Raw genomic sequence first — 18,282 nt, 5'->3', positions numbered from 1 at the left:
TTAGCATCTCTCTATATAAAAGGCACCACCAACGTTCTAAATAAAGCCTCCAGCCGGAAGGGTGAGAGATAATCCGGTTTCCCCATGAGTGTCTGCCCCACCCTCGCTCGCTCTGTAACACAAACAGTGAAGGAAAACACAGCAAAGCACGAAATCAAATCGCTCTCTCTGTAACAGTGAAGGACTCAGAGGGGGGAGGGGAGAGAGGGCAGAAGCCCTCACTATCTCTGTAACACAAACACAGCACAGCAAGAAACTTAACACTGAAAGACTCGACTCCGAGGGGGAAGGGAGAGAGGGCAGAGGGCAGGGACACACACACTCCCATATGCACACAGAAGAAAACCTTGCTAGCCCCTGTTTCATTTGCATCAGAAATGGGGCTTTTTTACTAGTATATATATATATATCACTAGTGTTTGTTCCCAGTCTTTGAGGGATGCCAACTGTAAAGAATATACATTAGGGAGAATTGTATATAGGGGAAGCTGTAAACATGCAAATCTGTCATGCATATTCATTAGGGATACCATGAAAATCTGACCCATTGGTGGCCCTTGAGGACTGGGAGTAAAGACCACTGCTATGTTGTATAACTTTGACAAAACTTTTATTGCTTATCTGGATTGCTCAAACCGTTAATAATTGGGTAGAGATTCGGGGATCTCAGGTGGATTAACTTTCTCTATGCTCTCATTTAAGGTTGAACCCCCATGAGAGTCTGCCCCGTGAACACTTCTTAGGATTGCAGCTACCTTCCAATCGCAGTCTCGTGCCATCATGAGCGCCCCTCCTGAGTCCAAGAGCAGTGGGATGGAGTTTGCGGAAAGGCAATTGAAGAGGCACGGCTGGAAAAAGGGTGAGGCCCGTTCCCGTTCTCCTTATTCCAGCAGAGCTATCTAGTAGTCATGTTGACTCTGGATTTTTAGGTAGTCATTGTAACTTCTCTTATTATGAAAGTCCTGAAAATTGTTTAAAGATGATCACTCGGACCCTTTCTTCAAATGTGTAATATTGAAGGTTCATGAACTTCCTTATCAACTTCATTTTTGTGTTGGTCAGAACTTGCAGATAATCCACTTAACAATGTTGGGTATTACAAATGTATTTATATTAATATTTAAACATTTTATTCTGAATTAGTATTAAATAGAAATATTTCTGGGCCATAATTCCAAAGACCTGGATTGGCCACGATGGGAGGCAGAATGCTGGGTTTGATGGACATTTGGACTGACCCAGCATGGCATGTCTTAAATTTTTATTTGTAGAAGTTCTCCTCATGAAGGGATGTTATTTAAGACACCGATTGTTCGGACAACTGCAACAATTATGACATCACCCGCGGAAGCCTTAAGAGAAAGTATTTAAGACGTGCTTTTTTTTTCGCTCTTTCCCTAGGCCAGGGCCTGGGGAGGCAAGAGAGTGGCATTTCAGAAGCCATCAAGGTGAAAGTGAAATGTGGCAAGGCTGGGGTAAGGAGCAATTCTCTTCTTGGCATGAGCAGTGAGTGGTGCATCCTGTTGAGTTCTACTCCTCTCTTTGTTTTGTTTTTTTAGCTTGCCAATGTAAATCTGAGCACAAGGAGGTGATGGGATCTCCGAGGTCATGGCATCATGTTAGCTGCTCCTTATCGAGTGCATACAGATCTTTAAAAGAATCTTACAATTTCCTTTGCAGTGTCAGTTCTGGGTGTGTGTCTCTCGAAGGCTGTTTTGGTTCATATGATTCAGATATACTACTGCTACTTATCATTTTTATAGCGCTACTAGACGTACGCAGCGCCGTACACTGAAAATGTGGGAGACGGTCCCTGCTCAACCAATATGAGACCAGACCAATATGTTTTCTTGTCTTTAGATCAGGGGTTCTCAACCCAGTCCTTGGGACACACCTAGCCAGTCAGGGTTTTGGGGTACCCAAAATGAATATGCATGAGAGATTTGCATACAATGGAGGTCGTTCATGCAAATTTTATCTCATGCGTATTCATCGTGGATATCCTGAAAACCTGACTGGCTAAGTGTGTCCCGAGGACTGGGTTGAGAGCCCCTGCTTTAGACTGATCTTATGAAAAATTCATAACTGTTTCACATTCTATTTGCCCCATATGGATAGAATGTTGAGCTAGTCATGTTGGGATTTGAACTAAAGATTACACGAGTTGGCATAAAATTATGTATGCCTCCCGAGGTTGGGAAATCCATGCATTGCTGTTACCCAACAAGGATTGTCCCATTACCAATACTTAAGCTTAATCTGGATTTTAAGAAGAAAATGTCTTATTAATACGCAGGTGGGCCACAATTCTGCCGAGCAGTTCACCTTCCACTGGTGGGATCACGTCTTCAACAAGACCGCTTCGAATATCACTGTTGAGACGGACGAGGTAAAGGGGGAGGGGGGGGGTCTCATTTAGAGAGGGTACTACTGTGTCTGCAAAAATTAAGGGGCCCAGTATTCAACCGTCCCCAGTGCTAAACCCAGAAATTCAAGGCCGGGGCCACATCTGAGTTCCAGCATTGAATATCCGGGTATAGAGAGCCAGTTAAAGTGCAGTATTCAACCCTTAAGCAGCTATGAAGAAATGCATAAAGGAAACGTTTTTATTAAATGAATCAGAGCATCATCACAAAACAATAGAGAATCACAAAAGATTTATGTTACAGCATAAAACTTCCACCCCTTATCCCAAAGTTGTGACATCCCTCATGTTCTTTACAAAAACAACAATAAATATGAGAAATGTTTGGTCTTATAACTTCCTATTTCTCCTGGATGGTTAAATCATTTTGAATTTTGGGACCCAGATGTTTGAGAGTCCGTGGCTACACATTTTGTCCTAATACCCTGGAAAAAATGTTCTCCTGTGCCACCCAATATCGTCTTTTAATAAGAATTATTTGTAGGAATTCATCCTGCTTTTGCCCGGCTCCTGTTCGTGCATGAGGCAATGTTAATAGCACTGAAAGGCAGAAAACATTGGGAAGTTTGTGCATGGCCAGCAATATAACGGACAATAACGCTGCATTTTGAATAAGAGATGATGATGGGGATGGAGCGGCTTATCCTCTCATGTCTGCCATGATTCCTTCTGAGTTAATTACACAATGAAAATGTTTACTTTCAAGTTTTGGAGTGCCATAGACATGTAGAATGTACTTCAAGCTCCTCAGTCTTGTCTCAATCTCTGCATTAACAGGATGTATTCAGTTGGGTATCTTTTTTTTTTTTCCTTCCTAGGATGGCACTCGGATGAAACGGCTCACGGAAGGCAGTGGTCAGATTTCCAACAAAAAACCCCGGAAAGGACTCAATGGCCACAACATGCTGTATGGTCGATTTGTTAAGGTGAAGAACTCTGTGGGCGCTTTTTTGGTTTTTTTTTAACTCAATCAACGGATAACAATGTAGACATCAAGGGGTATCAAAAGCCATATTTTAGTTGTGAAAATTCAAGATCCAGACAGGTAAATGTACTTGTCTAAATCAGGGGATTCTCACCAGTCTCTGGGACACACCCAGCCGTTAGGTTTTCAGGACATGCATGAAAGAGATTTGCATGCAGATTTACTCATGCATATTCATTGTGGATATCCTGAAATCTTGACTAGCCCCTGGTCTAGATGAGCAAGATTTAGACCACCAAGGACCCCCACATGGGCTGCTCCCGAGGCCTCGTTTTCTGGGAGCATCTGCTCTGATTAGCAGCATTAGAGCAGCCTGTGATGTTAGTTTCCTCTGCTCCCGTCTCATGTTGTATGGGTCTTGTCAGGAAGCTGGTTTTAGGATAATCAGTGCTGATGTGTGAAAAGTGACATTGGCACCCCATTTCTCTCTTGCTCAGTTGCCTTACACTGGCTGTCCATAAGGCTTGTAAACCTGGGGGCTTGGCAGAATTGTTGAACCAGTATGATCCACAAAGGGCCTTGAGGTCCCTCCAGCATTTGTTGAGGGTACCCCCTCCGTCAGACATCAGACTGTCGAGTTCTAGAAACCGATGTTTAGGTATTGTGAGCTTTTATGGTACTTTCTGTGGCAGGACTTGAAGGCGGAATGAAATTAGCATTTTCAAGCTCCATCAGGTTTTTGATTTTATAGATGTGGGATTGTGGAGTTTTATGGGGGAATGGGTAGGTTTTATTGATGCTTTTATTTAATATTATGTATAAGGAGGTCATTTACTAATAGCGTGTTAACATAGAAATATAGAAAGCTGACCATACGGCCTGTCCAGGCTGCCCACCCATGCCATCTACTCTCCCTATCATTCCCTTAGAGATCCTGTGTACTTTTCTACCTGTTGGCCCACCTTAAGATCATCACATATGATCACACCCAAGTCCTGCTCTTCTTTCATGCACAAGTGTTCCCTCAGGCTTTGCAGTCCAAATGCATGATCCTACATTTTTTAGCATTTATTTTGTTACATTTGTATCCCACATTTTCCCACCTGTTTGCAGGCTGTGTGGCTTACGTAGTACCGTGATGGCGTTCGCCAGTTCCGGTATGAACAAATACAAGGTGTTATTGTGGTAGTATAAGGTTCATGCATGGTAGAAATTTAGGGGAACTTCGGGAGGAAGAGGGAAGTAGGGGTGTGCCCATTACGATCTTTGGTTTTGTTGTGTTGCAGGTGCTCAGGCTTTTATGTTGGGTCGGTGGGATATGCTTTTCTGAACAGGTTTGTTTTTAATACTTTTTGGAAGTTTAGGTGGTTGTCCGTTGTTTTTACTATTTTTGGCAGTGCGTTCCATAGTTGTGTGCTTAAATAGGGAAAGCTGGATGCATACGTTGATTTGTATTTAAGTCCTTTGCTGCTTGGGTAGTGAAGATTTAAGTATGTTCGTGCTCATCTTGTTGCGTTTCTGGGTGTCAGGCCTATGATGCTGCCAAATTCCAGACCATTCCTCTAGTTTCACTAAGTCCTTCCTCATGTTATCCATACCATCAGGAGTGTCTACCCTATTGATGATTTTGGTATCATCTGCAAAGAGGCAATCCTTACCAGACAGCCCTTAAGCAATATAATTTCAAAAATGTTAACAGGAACCAAACCTTGTACATACCACTGGTAAACATCCTGTTCCTCAGGGCTCTTTCTTAGTTAGCAAATAATCTCTAAGTGTAATGTTATAATTTATATGCGTAATTTATATCCACCTGCATAAGGTGGCATAACAAGACTGGTTGGTAAATGAATTAAATTTCCTTTTTTAAAGGCAGCAACCCTGATGTCAGGAGGAGAAATTCCCAGAAGTAGAGCCAAAGTCGTCCGAGAGCAGCAAGGAGGATGAGGAGAAACTAGATTTCTCTTCGGCCAACAAGTGAGCACAAACCTCAGAGCAAATACTGAAAGGGACCTGGTTTTGGAAGGGAGAAACAAGTCCACACTAATTAAGTTAAACTATACCTTCTGTACACTACCTTGGATGAATCTCTTCATAAAGGTGGTTTATAAATCCCAACAAATATATATATTTTTTATATATATACACACACACATGGCCAGCGATTAACCACCTCGTTCATACATCTCCAAAGCTTGCTCCTGTGGCTGTCAGGTTTTCTCAGCTTTACTACGCGGCAGCCTGACCGGGTCCTGCAACATTTGCAGACCTTTGCTGATGGTTCATCTTATCTCTGGGCTTATTGCTTTGTATCTTATTATGCTCATCAGTATTTCTGTGTCCAAGCAGTGTCTATATGTAATGACTCTATGTTTCAACAGGCTGACTGACGAGGAGCTGATGAGAGCCTGTGGAGGTCGCACTGCGCACAAGTAAGGGCTTTGTTTCCTGAAAACGAGGAGGTTTGGAGCTGGGAGTAGAGGGGGCTTCTGATTTTCTGTGACTACAACTGGCCTTTAGGTTTGTTGTATAATTCCTAGCCTAGTGGTCTCAACCTGGTCCTCAAGTACTTCCTAGCTAGTCTGGGTTTTTAGGATAGCTGCAATGTATATGCATTAGAGAGAATTACATGCACTGCCTCCATTATATGCTAATTATATCTCATGCATATTCATTATGCCTATTCTGAAAATCAGGCTTGCTAGGGGGTTAACACACTGGAATAGATGATGCCTTAACAGACCCAACTGCCCAGGATCTATGTTGTGTGCCAGCCTTAGAGTGATCACTTGTAGGTGTCACACCTTTCCTGGGCAGTATTTGTCATCTTCCTGCTTTGACGTCTGTTCGCCTAATTAGATAATACAGGAGCTCCCCTGGTATTTCATCCTTTGCACCCCCCCGTTATGTTTGTTACATTGTACCCTGCGCTTTCCCACTCATGGCAGGCTCAATGCGGCTTGTGGATAGATAAGTTTACTCCAGGAGCTGCTTTACTTGTGCAGGATGTGCAGGACTAGAGCATGCCTGCCTGTTCATTGGCATAATTCAAATCCAGTGGAAATCCTCTGCCTTCACTTTCCCGCAGTTCACGTCAAAGCTTTATTTTTCTACCATGTTTAGAAAGACAGTTTGATTTTGCTGCTTAGGGACTTAAACACTCTGGCCACAGCTCTCTCTCTGTATGTATGCTGATTCCTGTCTCTCCCCCCCCAGGAAGTAATGGGCAAAACCTTTAGGTTGCATGAGTTTAATTAACACCCAACATGTTAAATTGTGTGAGAATTATGCTGAAGCTGGTGTATGTGGCAGGGGTGGAGTAGGGTGCCTGAAGCATGGAATCGCTCATTTGTTGGCATCTCCTGGGGGAGTGGCTTTCAGGGTCTCATTTTCAGCCTACTTTTGCTAGATTTTGTTCTTGGCTTCTAAGGGACAGATATGGCTATTCTTTGTATGCCCATTAATTGATCTGTGTTACAGGGGAGCACGTCACGGCTTCTGTATGAGTGCCAAACTCGCTCGGCTCGAGGAGCAGGAAAGAGCCTTCCTAGCCACGTCGAGGAGAAAAAAGCAGAAGGTGGCAGTAGCATACACCGAAGCAGAAGCTAAGAGTTCTAAGAAGAAGAAACGGAAGAATCCAAAAGACAGGCCCATCATGCTGCGGAAAGCTCTGAGGAGAGGGAACGCCCGAGAAAAGAGAAGCAGAGGAGCAGATGTGCAGCCAAAAAGAGAAACAGTTTGAAGGCCTTGCTGAAGGCCAGAGTGAGAGTGAGCTATGGCCTGTGGAGCAGGAAGAGGCCAGTGAAGGGGCTGAGGTGGAGGAGAAAAAGCAAAGGAGAGAGGAAAACAGAAAAGGAGAGAGAAATAAGTAGACCAAGCTGCAAGAGGAAGAAACAGCCCAAATGAAATTGTTAGTAGAAGGTACACACAGCACTGCCACTGTCAGGAAGGGGCTGCCAGGTTTATTCGGAGGGTCCACCCGCTGGCACTGCTTGACCTTTGGATACAAGTGAGACATCAGTGTTTGCTGGTGCCCTCCCAGCTCTATGGACAGAAGCCTGTACTGGGGGATTACAGCCCCTTTGCTTTCAGGTGAAATTTTTCCCCTCTCGCCCAACTCTGGTAAACTGCAGCTCCGGGGGGGGGGGGGGGGGGGAGTCAAAAGTGCATTGAAATCACAGTGTTTCACCAGTCACTTCTGTGACTGAAAGTGCAGCAGCGGCAGATCGGCTTCACCTCCCTTCGGACCTTCCCTCCCTGTGTCCTGCCCTTGTCTGATGTAACTTCCACGAGGGCGGGATACGGAGGGAAGGGCAGCAAATCCAATGTGCTGCTGCTGTGCTTTGTCATGAGCAAGGTGAAAGGTGAGGCGCTATGTTGATTTCAATGCAGAGGGCCTGGCCTGGTGGCAGACAGAGGGGGGGGGGGGGGACTGTGGTGCGGAGGCCCTGTGCAGCTCCAAAAAGGAGGGTGAAGTTGTACCCACCCCCTTGTTGTTTTTGTTCATTTTCAAGGGAATTCTACAAATGCTGCTTAACATTGCATGTGCCATTTTAATTAGCACCACGTTATTGACAAGTTTGGATTCACATGCGCATCTTGCCAAGTTCTATTCCATAACGATGAGTGCGTACATTTTTCAGCGAGCAGCTGGAAAAGGGCTTGGGCAGCTCGGAGGCATTCACTACAGCTGTGTGCAGCATTAGGGAAGACGGGAGGTCTGGGACTAATTTAAGAGTGAGGCTTTTTACCCCAAAGTTCAGTCACCGTAAGTCTTCGTGCCCAAAATTGGATGCCACTCCCGCCCCGAAATGCTGTTGGCACCCAACTCCGAGCCCTGTTGATAGGATACTGCTTTTCCATTTACTGAAGCTAGACCTTTTGACAACCTTTATATGATTTACAGTCCAGACTGGCTGGAGGTGATAAAGAACTGTTGAAAAATAAGTTTTATTACTGCTGCTCTCGTTTCCTCTGTAAAAGGACAAGTATTTATCACGGTTCAGTACAATAAAGAGAGCTGCTTTTCTAGTGAAAATTGAGTGGACTACTACAACCATAAATGCCTTTTCGGTCTGAGGTGAGGGCTGGCTGCACGTGGTGTTTGCATGCAGGACAGCGCTTCTTTCCATAGCAGGCTGTAACCCAGCTGTAGCTGCACCACAGTTTGTAAGGGGGTGGGGGGGGGGATCAGCACCACTATTCTAACTTCTACTTAAAATGCAACAGCAAATGAGAAAAAGATCATATGGACACGGGCCTGAGTTTCGGCCAAAAGGCCTGCCTCAGGAGTCTACAAATATTATTAAACATAAAAAGACAGATATATGTCATTAAAAAAATAAAATGTAAATACAAATAATTATACATTTACATAAAGTGAGGAAATCATATATATATATATAAAAAGAATAATAATATATAGAGGAGGAAATCTAAAATTGTATGAAACAATATGGTCAAACTTTATATAAAATGTACATATATACTGTAAAAGATATAAATATTTCCATCAAGCATTAGTAACAATAATTTCCTGCTTGCATATATTCTGTATTCTATGAGTACAAAGGGTACATAAACCACTACTAAATGGACTTGGGAAAAATCCACAATTCCAGGAATAACATGTATAGAATGTTTGTACGTTTGGGAAGCTTGCCAGGTGCCCTTGGCCTGGATTGGCCGCTGTCATGGATAGGATGCTGGGCTCGATGGACCCTTGGTCTTTTCCCAGTGTGGCATTACTTATGTTCTTAAGATCAGCATGTGTTGGTGCCCTGCTCTGGGATTATGAAAAAAAGATATCACTCTAATAGGTGGAAGAATCCAGCTGGCTTGTGCTGTGAAAGAGAGATGACAGCTCCCGGGTTGGGCAGACTTGTTATATCATGTCTTCTATTCTGCCACTAAATAGATCACATCAGCAAGATACCAGCCCAAAAAGTCTAGGAATTACAATACAAACAAATTACACTCAATATCAAAGTTCAGTGACAATTGGGATCCAATAACAAAGGCTTTATTTTTTCAGAAATATTGGCCTTTCAAAGTTTTTTTCCTAAAATTTCAAATACTGTTACGACCTCAGTGATAAAGGTAATGAGTTCCAGATTTCAGCTAGTTTCTAATGTAAAGATGCAGAGAAATGCTTATTGATTTTAACTTATAGAAAGAACTTATCCAGTCTCCCCTGGAAAGAGCAAGGACAGATGAAGATTAGGTATGCAGCTGCTGTTATCATATACTATGAGTTTACCTTCATGGGCAGACTGGATGGCTCTTGCAGGCCTTGATCTGCCATCATTGATTGTGTTACTACAACAGAGCGCATTAAGGAATAGCTCGTGCCAGGTGGTGTTGTGTAGGCAGAAATACATCCTTTAACTGAAGGATGGTTTCTAGAACGTATTTGCCAGTGCAGCTCAGACAATCTTGTTTCAATTTCTTAAAAACGTTCCCTGGCTTCAGCTCACACCAAGTTGGGTCACACTGTGCAGGATGGACAATCAGAAGACAGGACAAGTCAGAGCTGCTCTAAGCTGAACTTTTTATTCCACTCATTTGCTCTAGACAAAATGTTAACGTAGAGGGGGAATGTACCACCCCCATTACAGGATCAATGAAAACTGGGCTTCTGCAATTCTTCAAATATAGCATAGTGCTGAAATCTACTTTCCCCACATCTGGTCTATTGGTTAAAGTATCCAAATCGCCATTAGACGATACGCCCTCCCCTTCCCCGGCTTTTACACTGAGCAACATTATATCTGAAGAGTACTGGGTCTTGGCCAGCGTATTAAGAAAACTTAAAGCTTCAAGAGCTGGAGCCATGCATCTAAGAAAAGAACTTGCCCGCAACACAGGCTTTGGGATACAAAGTTCTTAATGCCAAATGCTGCTGTTTCAGGTTGTATAATTGATTATCCTCCAATTGTGTGAAGCGTCCATGTGTTTTTAACAATTTAAAAGGACAGACTATTTGGAAAAGCAAGTTTGTACTCATCTACTTCAACCCCCCCCCCCCCTCCATGCTCTCTCCATGGCAGAGGCCAAATTCGAGAGAGAAGGGGCATTATTACAGTGCCCAAAAGGCAGGAACTTTTAACTCTTAATTCTCCAACATCAAAAAGAGAAAGTAGTTCTTTTTCTAGAATTGAACACATTAGGTTTGTACCTTGGCATTGCAATTCAATAGTATTGAAGATTCTGCTGGGTAGACTGGGTCCTTGCATGGGTTATATCAGAATGCATTATAAGTGCCTCAACAGTCTCCCCTCCCCCCTTCTGCAGGGGCTGGGCAGCCAGTGGCTCTTCCAGCAAACCAACTTTCTTCCTAGCTTTTAACGGCCAGGTTGCCGCTGTACCCCAGCAGCGTTACGGTAACTGCATGATGCAGTCTGTCTCCCGATACGGCGGCAGGTTCAGCTGATACTTCTTCTCCAGTGCCATGGGTACAAATCGCCCTCCCAAGAAGTGGTAACGTCCTGAGAAGTGATGGGCAGACTTTTTGGGGGCTGTTAGAGAAATGAGCATATCTGGTTGAATGCCTTCAGGGTTTCCCTTTTCAACATCCCAGCCTGTAAAAAAGTTGAGAGAATTAGCAGAAAGGAAAACACAAAAATCCAACTCTGCAATCATATTTATTCTTAATGTCTTTATTATTTGAAGGTTTGCTTAGTTCCACTAAACACCATTTTGTAACTAATGTAACGTGGGAGATTTTTAGATTCATAACACCTTCCAAACAGTGCTCTGTAGCTCCCACTCCCTGAAATGGGATCCCTAAAATTCTTGCATTGAGCAAAGCCTCTCTCTACCTTAGGAAGCAGGTAAAAGGTTGGCTCTTTCCCAAGCTACGCCCTAGTCACACACACAAAATACAATACTGTAGCTTATCCATTCCTACCCTACTTGATACTTGGATCCCACATTATTCAGCTCTATGTGGCTTCCATAAGTAAATAAACTGAACAAGTTAATGTATAATACATGCTATGAAAAGTGTAAGAATTAAAGGAACATGCAGTGAGGAGAAAGTTTAACTGATTTCACTATCTAGCGGAGGGACTTGTGGAAAAGAAAAGCCTTCAAGAACTTGCCGGAGCTTAGATTATATTCACAGAGCTTTACTAGTTCCCTTATTCTTTATCTCCCGTTACTCTCTTATCTGTCTATATCTTCCACCTCAGCTTACCTTCTAGAGCCGTGTTTCCCAAACCTGGTCCTGGAGGCACCCCAGCCAGTCAGGTTTTCAGGATATCCACAACATGAGAGAGATTTGAATACCAGAGACAGTACATGCAGATCTCTTGTGTGTATCCTGAAAATCTGACTGGCTGGGGTGCCTCCAGGACCAGGTTTGGCTGTCCTATACTATTAAGATGTCGTATTAAATCATCATTAAGTAGCACACTACACCATAATGATATTTTTTTCTACCTATGCCTGAAGTGAATTTCTTCAAAAGGCAGTAAATAAGTCAAAATAAATAAAGTCACTTTTACATACCTGACGGGATATCAATGCTGGCAATGGGTATAGTAATCTGCTTCAGGGTGCGGAGGACGCTTCCAAAAGGTTCACGCACAGCCCCTTTAAAGCTGAATCCGAAAATGGCATCTACTACCAGACAGTATGTCTCATCAATCAGCGAAGCCTGAATGAGTGGGTGATAAATAGGAATTATTCCAGGATTGTGTCAAAATTACTGCCTCACTTAAATTCAAAATAGAATAAAACCACATCACTCCCTTAGTGCAACTTTCTTTAAAATTAGTCCCTTTTGTTTTCTGACACCTATTACTCTTATTTATCTGTATCTTTCCTTACACCCTAGGTTGCCTATTAAAACATTTTATAGCGTATTGTGTTGACATTACAATGTAGCGCATACGATGCCATACTTGACCATTTTTACTGTTGTAAATGTCTATTGCCTATGTTTGACTTATTCTTGCTGTACGCCACCTTGAGTGAATTCCTTCAAAAGGCAGTAAATAAATCCTAATAACGGAGATCCAGCGTCTGGGGGAAAAAAAAAGCCCAACTCTGTTTCACTCTTAAGATCTACAGGATTTGGTGTAGGCAACAAGCCTGTGTTTCCTTTACAACCATCGGGGTCTGCAAGCTGAGAAAACCAGCAATCTCGAGAGTCAAGTTCCTGAAATGCCTGTAACTGGTCCCTATTTCTACTTCCCCACTATCCCCAACAGTAACTGCTGCCTCCAGCCCCCAGCTGAAAATGTTGCAGGTCTGCTGTAGTGGAGGGATTTTGTGTTGCTGTTACTAAAGTGACACTAAAATTTGAATATATCTGTTTTGTTGTATGGCATGTGAGAAATTTGGGACTGATGTGTAGGCATTGAGCCTACAAATAGGTGGGAAAATGTGGGATACAAATGTAACAAAAGCTTTTTGATATAGGATTACAGTTAAATAATGCCTGTCAATAGAAATAGAATAAAATAAAACCGAGAAAAGAAAATAAGATATCTTTTTATTGGACTAACTTAATACATTTTTTGATTAGCTTTCGAAGGTTGCCCTTCGTCAGATCATCTCTCTACTCAGTTAAATGAAATATTTACACATACTTTGTTCAGCTGTGAATTTTAGTTTAGTGTTTGGTGTCAGTCAGGTGTGTCACAGCAGAAGAAAGGTTAAGAACCACTGCTTTGAACCAATTTAAAACTCTACCTCCAATACCAATATTTTCATAGAAACATGATGGCAGATAAGGGCCAAATGGCCCATCCAGTCTGCCCTTCCTCGGTAACCACTAACTCTTCCTTTCCTAAGGGATCCCACAGGCCTGTCCCATGCTTTCTTAAATTCGGACACAGACCTGGCTCCACAACCTCCACTGGGAGGCCATTTCATGCATCCACTACCCTTTCGGTGAAAGAGTATTTTCTTAGATTCCTCCTAAGTCTATTTCCTCTTAACTTCATTGTATGCCCCCTCATTCCAAAGTTTTCCTTCATTTGAAAAAGGCTTTTGTGTTCAAATGTCATGGTCCACTAAATCAAATACAGTTGACAGAATGACTTATGAGGGCCAGATGACTATTACTCAGTAAGGATATAACTTTATCTAATGATCCCATAACTGTCTCTGTACTGTGCCCAGCTCAAAACCCCGAGAAGCTGGAATGGATGCCAAGAGATATGTCTCAGCTCAGTTTTCAGTTCTGTCTCTACCTGCTGGTTTCTGGACACACTATCCTACAGGTCAGGTTCTGGAATAGTGGGAAGCTACGTAATTTAGCATTACAGAACTCCAGTATATAAGGGAGGCTTGTGCACCTCTGTCTAATAAAGCTTGGGGCAGTCGTCCCTTCCAAACAGATGGGGACAACAGTCTTAGGGCGGCTGATAACAATTGACAGACATAGCTCCAGGGTGTTCTCTTTCTGGAGAGTCCTCGCTGTTTCTTGTATTTAGAGAGACCTGCACCCTCCTTGATACATCAGATACAGATCCACATTCTCTCTTGTGCCCTAATTCCCACACCTGAAACATTTATCAAATAAAATGTATTCTGCCTTCTTGGCAGCCCCACGTTACTCCTGGCTTGGCTGTATTGTGGCCTGTCAGTCCACTCTCTCTGTGGGGAAATCCCTCCCTTTTAGGGAATCAATCCTGCTCTGTGAAGCAATCAATTTAACTTCTATTAATAATTTATTTTGCCTGGTATTCTCTCTCCCTAATCTCGGTGGAACCTTGGTGTCCTTCCCCCTTTCCTTCTGGGGTAGGGGTATTCAGACTAGGGGTTTTTGGCGTATTGGGAGGATTTTCGTATCCAGTATGACTTTCCCTTCCTGCTTATAAGACATTTCCTTTCTTTTAAAGTGACCCAAACATTTCTATTTATCTCTAGCCTCTTCCTCCCCAATTTGTCTCATCAGTGTAGCAGCTGAAGGGGGATCTCAACTCTCATCTGGCAAACCAGCCCCGAGCAGAATCCAATCTGAACAAAGCCCATCTGAAAATCTGTTCAATTCTAGCTCTGTGCAGATCCTGTGCCAGGACCAGCACCTTTTCTGAAGATCTAAGCATGACACCTTCCAATCATGCCACATAATTGGGAAAGCTTGTTCCCAGCCCCCTTGCACAGTGGTTTTGATCTGAATAAAACAATCCTGTTGGATCAGCTGTACTTCCACAGACACTTATCCAGTGTTCAAATTTTTCCTCACCAAGAGGAATAGTTTTCATCCCTGAGAATCCTCTGTCTTTTATATGGACTGGTGTCATAGTGTGGCTGTAAAGCTTTTTGTATTCCCTTCCGTTACATCCAATGTGTCAGAATAAACTGCTGAGCCTCACCCCCCCAGGGGAAAAATGTGTCACATCCTGCAAAGTTTTCCCTTCACTTTTCAAAAGTCTCAGCATCTTATCCTGCCCACTGACAGGAATCTGGGGCAATGTGCGTTCCCCCCCCCCCCCCCAACAATTATTATGGGAGCAGAAATTCCCTTATCTAAAGGCACAGTAAGGGACAGTTGTCATGAATTATTTCCTCAGAGCAGGTACAGAGAACTTTTCAATTCTTTTGTGCCTCATAGCTCTGACTTTTATTCGCCCCAATATCTTCAAAGCCTGTTCAATATCAATTGATTCCATATATTCAGGTACACTGCTGACTAACAATACCTGAACTGGATCAATTCCTTCCCCTTTACACTACCTTCAACACCACCATAACCTCAGACTCCATTATCTATATAAGTGTGAACTGGGGGGGGGGGGGAATCGCCTGACTGATGCCCCCACTGGGGCCAGCTGTTTCCCCCCCCCCCTTTTTATATATTGGGTGCTCTGATGTCTCCACCCAAGGAGAAAGGGGATTACAAGGGTGGATTCCCTTCCCTTTCCCCCAGGAACTACTGTAAAATCTCAGTGAATTCAACTGTCAAATCTCTCACTGCTTTCCCTCACCTAAGCTCGTCCTATTTGACAGCCTCTCACAACTAAGAATCCTTCACCCCTTTGCCATCTGCACTTTTTGACAGACATCACACAACTCCCTCCCTGAGGCAAGGAGACACCCATTGATTTTTCCCTCCTCAGAAAACTCCTCCCCTTTATTCATAGCCCCAATTATACCCATTGGTTTTTTTCCCCTCAGAAAACTCCTCCCCCTTTTTCATAGCCCCAATAATACCCATTGGTATTTTTCCCTCCTCAGAAAACTCCTCCCCCTTTTTCATAGCCCCAATTATACCCATTGGTTTTTTTCCCTCCTCAGAAAACTCCTCCCCTTTATTCATAGCCCCAATTATACCCATTGTTTTTTCCCTCCTCAGAAAACTCCTCCCCCTTTTTCATAGCCCCAATTATACCCACTGATTTTTCCCTCCTTAGAAAACTCCTCCCACATTACAGCCTCAGTTGCTATGCAGAAGACAAATCCACTGAATATTGATTTACTGGCTCTGTCTCAGGAGAGATCAAGTCCTGACAGGAAGATCACACACATCAAAAATGCCAGCTTCACTACCCCTATCAAACCCAATTTATATATGGGTTAAACAAGGCAATAAAAAAAAAAAAATCCTGTCCAAAGGAAGCTTTCAGAAAGAAAAAAAGATGCTAGGTGCAGTGGGGATCTAAGAAAATGTCACTATTTCTATAATGTTTTACAATACTTTGGGGCAAGGGAATCGTAGGAAAAATGTGCTAAAAAGCCTTCCTCTTCTCCGGCGTAGGTTTAGCCACATCTGGAATAAATGTCACTCCTTGACCACAAAACACTGTATCTGTAAGCTTCAACTAATCCTTAAAAAAAATAAATATTTATCCTCCTCAAACATAACAAAAGTGGCCCTAGCTGGAATATTGTTAGACAATTCCAAGAACATAAAATAAATCCAAAATGTCCACCAACACCACAGTGTCCATTCCTCCTCCTGCTAAGCTATGAAAGACTTGTTACTCGCCAATTCTCTTAATAGATACAATTAACCAGTAAATAACACATAACTGTAAAGTACAAAATTTAAGGTTATTCCAATAATGAACAGCTGAGAAGAAAAAGGAAAAAAAAAGTGAGAGAAAGCAACTTTCAACCATATATGTTTAGTTGAAGGAAATGCTAGCATCAAATAATTATAACTCCTGGAGCTTGTCCTAAATTTTAACAGGCTTATTAAGATCCTCCTTCAAGGGCAGTACCATCCAAAAATTTGAATACAAAACTTATTTTAAAAATAATTTGATCCATGTAAAGCACTCAGCAAAGGAGTTACATGATCCATTCAAGATTTCCGCAATATTAGCCTAGCTCCTTCCACCTTGTCTCTCATCCCTGTTGGTAGGTAATAGTTTGGACATAGCATTTTGTTCAAGCTTATCAATTTTCAAAATGTCTTTTAAATCCATTCTCCAAAAGGTCACAGGGAGCCCAGTTTTTTGTTAGTTTTTGGAAAGTTAAGCATTACATTCCTGCTCCTAGCCATTCTCCAGAGCCTTCAATGTAACAAAACCAAAACTCTTTCACAAAAGTTATTCCTGCTGTTATAACCCCAAATGGACCCGCTGCTGCCCCAGTTCTCCCAGTCTGTCTTCATGGTCTCTACACTCGGCCACTGATTAATTAGTAAATTCTGAGGATTTATCGCTGCCTCCCAAATGTGCTTGAGGGCTACTTTCCTATTCATGGAAGGCCTGGGTTCTTCACAGTGCGTTTTTTTTCTAGCAAAAAAGGTACCAGTACTCAAATGACAGATCACCTTTTATGGGTGGGGTGATCACCGAGGAATCCACTCTACAATAGCCAGGCCCTCTGCAACCACTCACAGAATATATGACAAGGCAGAATTGGTGTGTAGAGCCTGAGCTCTTTACATAAATACATAAGTAATGCCACACTGGGAAAAGACCAAGGGTCCATCGAGCCCAGCATCCTGTCCACGACAGCGGCCAATCCAGGCCAAGGGCACCTGGCAAGCTTCCCAAACGTACATTCTATACATGTTATTCCTGAAATTGTGGATTTTTCCCAAGTCCATTTAGCAGTGGTTTATGGACTTGTCCTTTAGGAAACTGTCTAACCCCTTTTTAAACTCTGCTAAGCTAACCGCCTTCACCACATTCTCCAGCAACGAATTCCAGAGTTTAACTATGCGTTGGGTAAAGAAACATTTCCTCCGATTTGTTTTAAATTTACTTCACTGTAGTTTCATCACATGCCCCCTAGTCCTAGTATTTTTGGAAAGCGTGAACAGATGCTTCACATCCACCTGTTCCACTCCACTCATTATTTTATATACCTCTATCATGTCTCCCCTCAGCCCTCTCTTCTCCAAGCTGAAAAGCCCTAGCCTCCTTAGTCTTTCTTCACAGGGAAGTTGTCCCATCCCTGCTATCATTTTAGTCGCCCTTTGCTGCACCTTTTCCAATTCTGCTATATCTTTCTTGAGATGGGGCGACCAGAATGGAACACAATACTCAAGGTGCGGTCGCACCATGGAGCAATACAACGGCATTATAACGTCTTCACACCTGTTTTCCATACCTTTCCTAATAATACCCAACATTCTATTCGCTTTCCTAGCTGCAGCAGCACACTGCGCAGAAGGTTTCAGTGTATTATCGACGATGACACCCAGATCCCTTTCTTGGTCCTTAACGCCTAACGTGGAACCTTGCATGATGTAGCTATAATTCGGGTTCTTTTTTCCCCACATGCATCACCTTGCACTTGCTCACATTAAACGTCATCTGCCATTTAGCCGCCCAGTCTCCCAGTCTCGTAAGGTCCTTCTGTAATTTTTCAAAATCCTGTCGCGAGTTAACGACTCATTAAAACTTGAGGTCCATGGGTCAATTTTAGCAGACAATGGAAAAGGTGCTGGTACTCAGTACCTCCTCAAAAAAAGAAACTCTGGTTCAACACAAATTGAGGGAACTCCACTAGCTTCTCTGGT

The 18,282-nt window shown here is 42.9% G+C and overlaps 2 protein-coding genes across 2 annotated transcripts; one reads left to right on the top strand and one right to left on the bottom strand.

The window, feature by feature from the left end:
- The first annotated feature begins 709 nt into the window (after nucleotides 1–709).
- On the top strand, nucleotides 710–7,222 carry GPATCH4 (G-patch domain containing 4). Its single transcript, XM_030186888.1, is given in 10 exon segments — nucleotides 710–859; nucleotides 1,402–1,475; nucleotides 2,297–2,389; nucleotides 3,244–3,351; nucleotides 5,223–5,267; nucleotides 5,269–5,327; nucleotides 5,732–5,782; nucleotides 6,831–6,982; nucleotides 6,985–7,086; nucleotides 7,089–7,222. Coding segments are annotated over 10 exon segments (897 nt in total). The 5' UTR covers nucleotides 710–780.
- A 2,654-nt stretch (nucleotides 7,223–9,876) lies between these two features.
- NAXE (NAD(P)HX epimerase) lies at nucleotides 9,877–12,051 on the bottom strand (the record flags this gene model as incomplete). The annotated part of the gene is made up of 2 exons (XM_030186886.1): nucleotides 9,877–10,930; nucleotides 11,862–12,051. Coding segments are annotated over 2 exons (393 nt in total), but the record flags the coding sequence as incomplete, so codon positions are not given.
- Nucleotides 12,052–18,282: the final 6,231 nt, after the last annotated feature.

This window comes from Microcaecilia unicolor, chromosome 14 (assembly GCF_901765095.1).
Source record: "Microcaecilia unicolor chromosome 14, aMicUni1.1, whole genome shotgun sequence".
Taxonomy (NCBI): domain Eukaryota; kingdom Metazoa; phylum Chordata; class Amphibia; order Gymnophiona; family Siphonopidae; genus Microcaecilia; species Microcaecilia unicolor.
The sequence above is the reverse complement of the archived record's forward strand: the minus strand, read 5'-3'. Positions and strand labels throughout refer to the sequence as shown.